The sequence below is a fragment of the Myotis brandtii genome, unplaced genomic scaffold, assembly GCF_000412655.1.
Source record: "Myotis brandtii unplaced genomic scaffold, ASM41265v1 scaffold855, whole genome shotgun sequence".
NCBI lineage: Eukaryota > Metazoa > Chordata > Mammalia > Chiroptera > Vespertilionidae > Myotis > Myotis brandtii.
Window position 1 is genome coordinate 308,544 of NW_005371476.1, and position 284 is coordinate 308,827.

General features: G+C 69.4%; 1 protein-coding gene across 1 annotated transcript in view; it reads right to left on the reverse strand.

Annotated features, from left to right (window-relative positions):
* The window catches only part of HMCN2 (hemicentin 2), a 139,122-nt gene that overhangs the window by 5,771 nt on the left and 133,067 nt on the right, over positions 1-284 (reverse strand). Inside the window, 1 exon segment of the mRNA XM_014532199.1 lies at positions 115-174. Within this exon segment, the coding sequence (XP_014387685.1) occupies positions 115-174 (60 nt within the window).

Genomic DNA, 284 nt, shown 5'->3' on the forward strand with positions numbered 1-284 from the left:
CAGGACAGCTGGTGGGCTGCACGCACAGGCCCTCCTGACAGCTGCCCGACGGCGCGCCCAGCCCAGGCTGAGGGACCTCCCTCCCCTCTGCCCGGGCAGGGACAGGGTGCTCACCCACGCAAAACTCTCCCTGGGAGTCCAGCTCAAAGCCCTCGGGGCAGCCTTCATTCTCTTCTGCAGGGCAAAGAGGACAGGCCTTGAGGACACAGGATGCAGGGACAGAGCGGCCCTGGCCGTAGCCCCGGCTCGTCCTTCCCTCCCGCCAGCTGGGCCAGGCCGAGGCG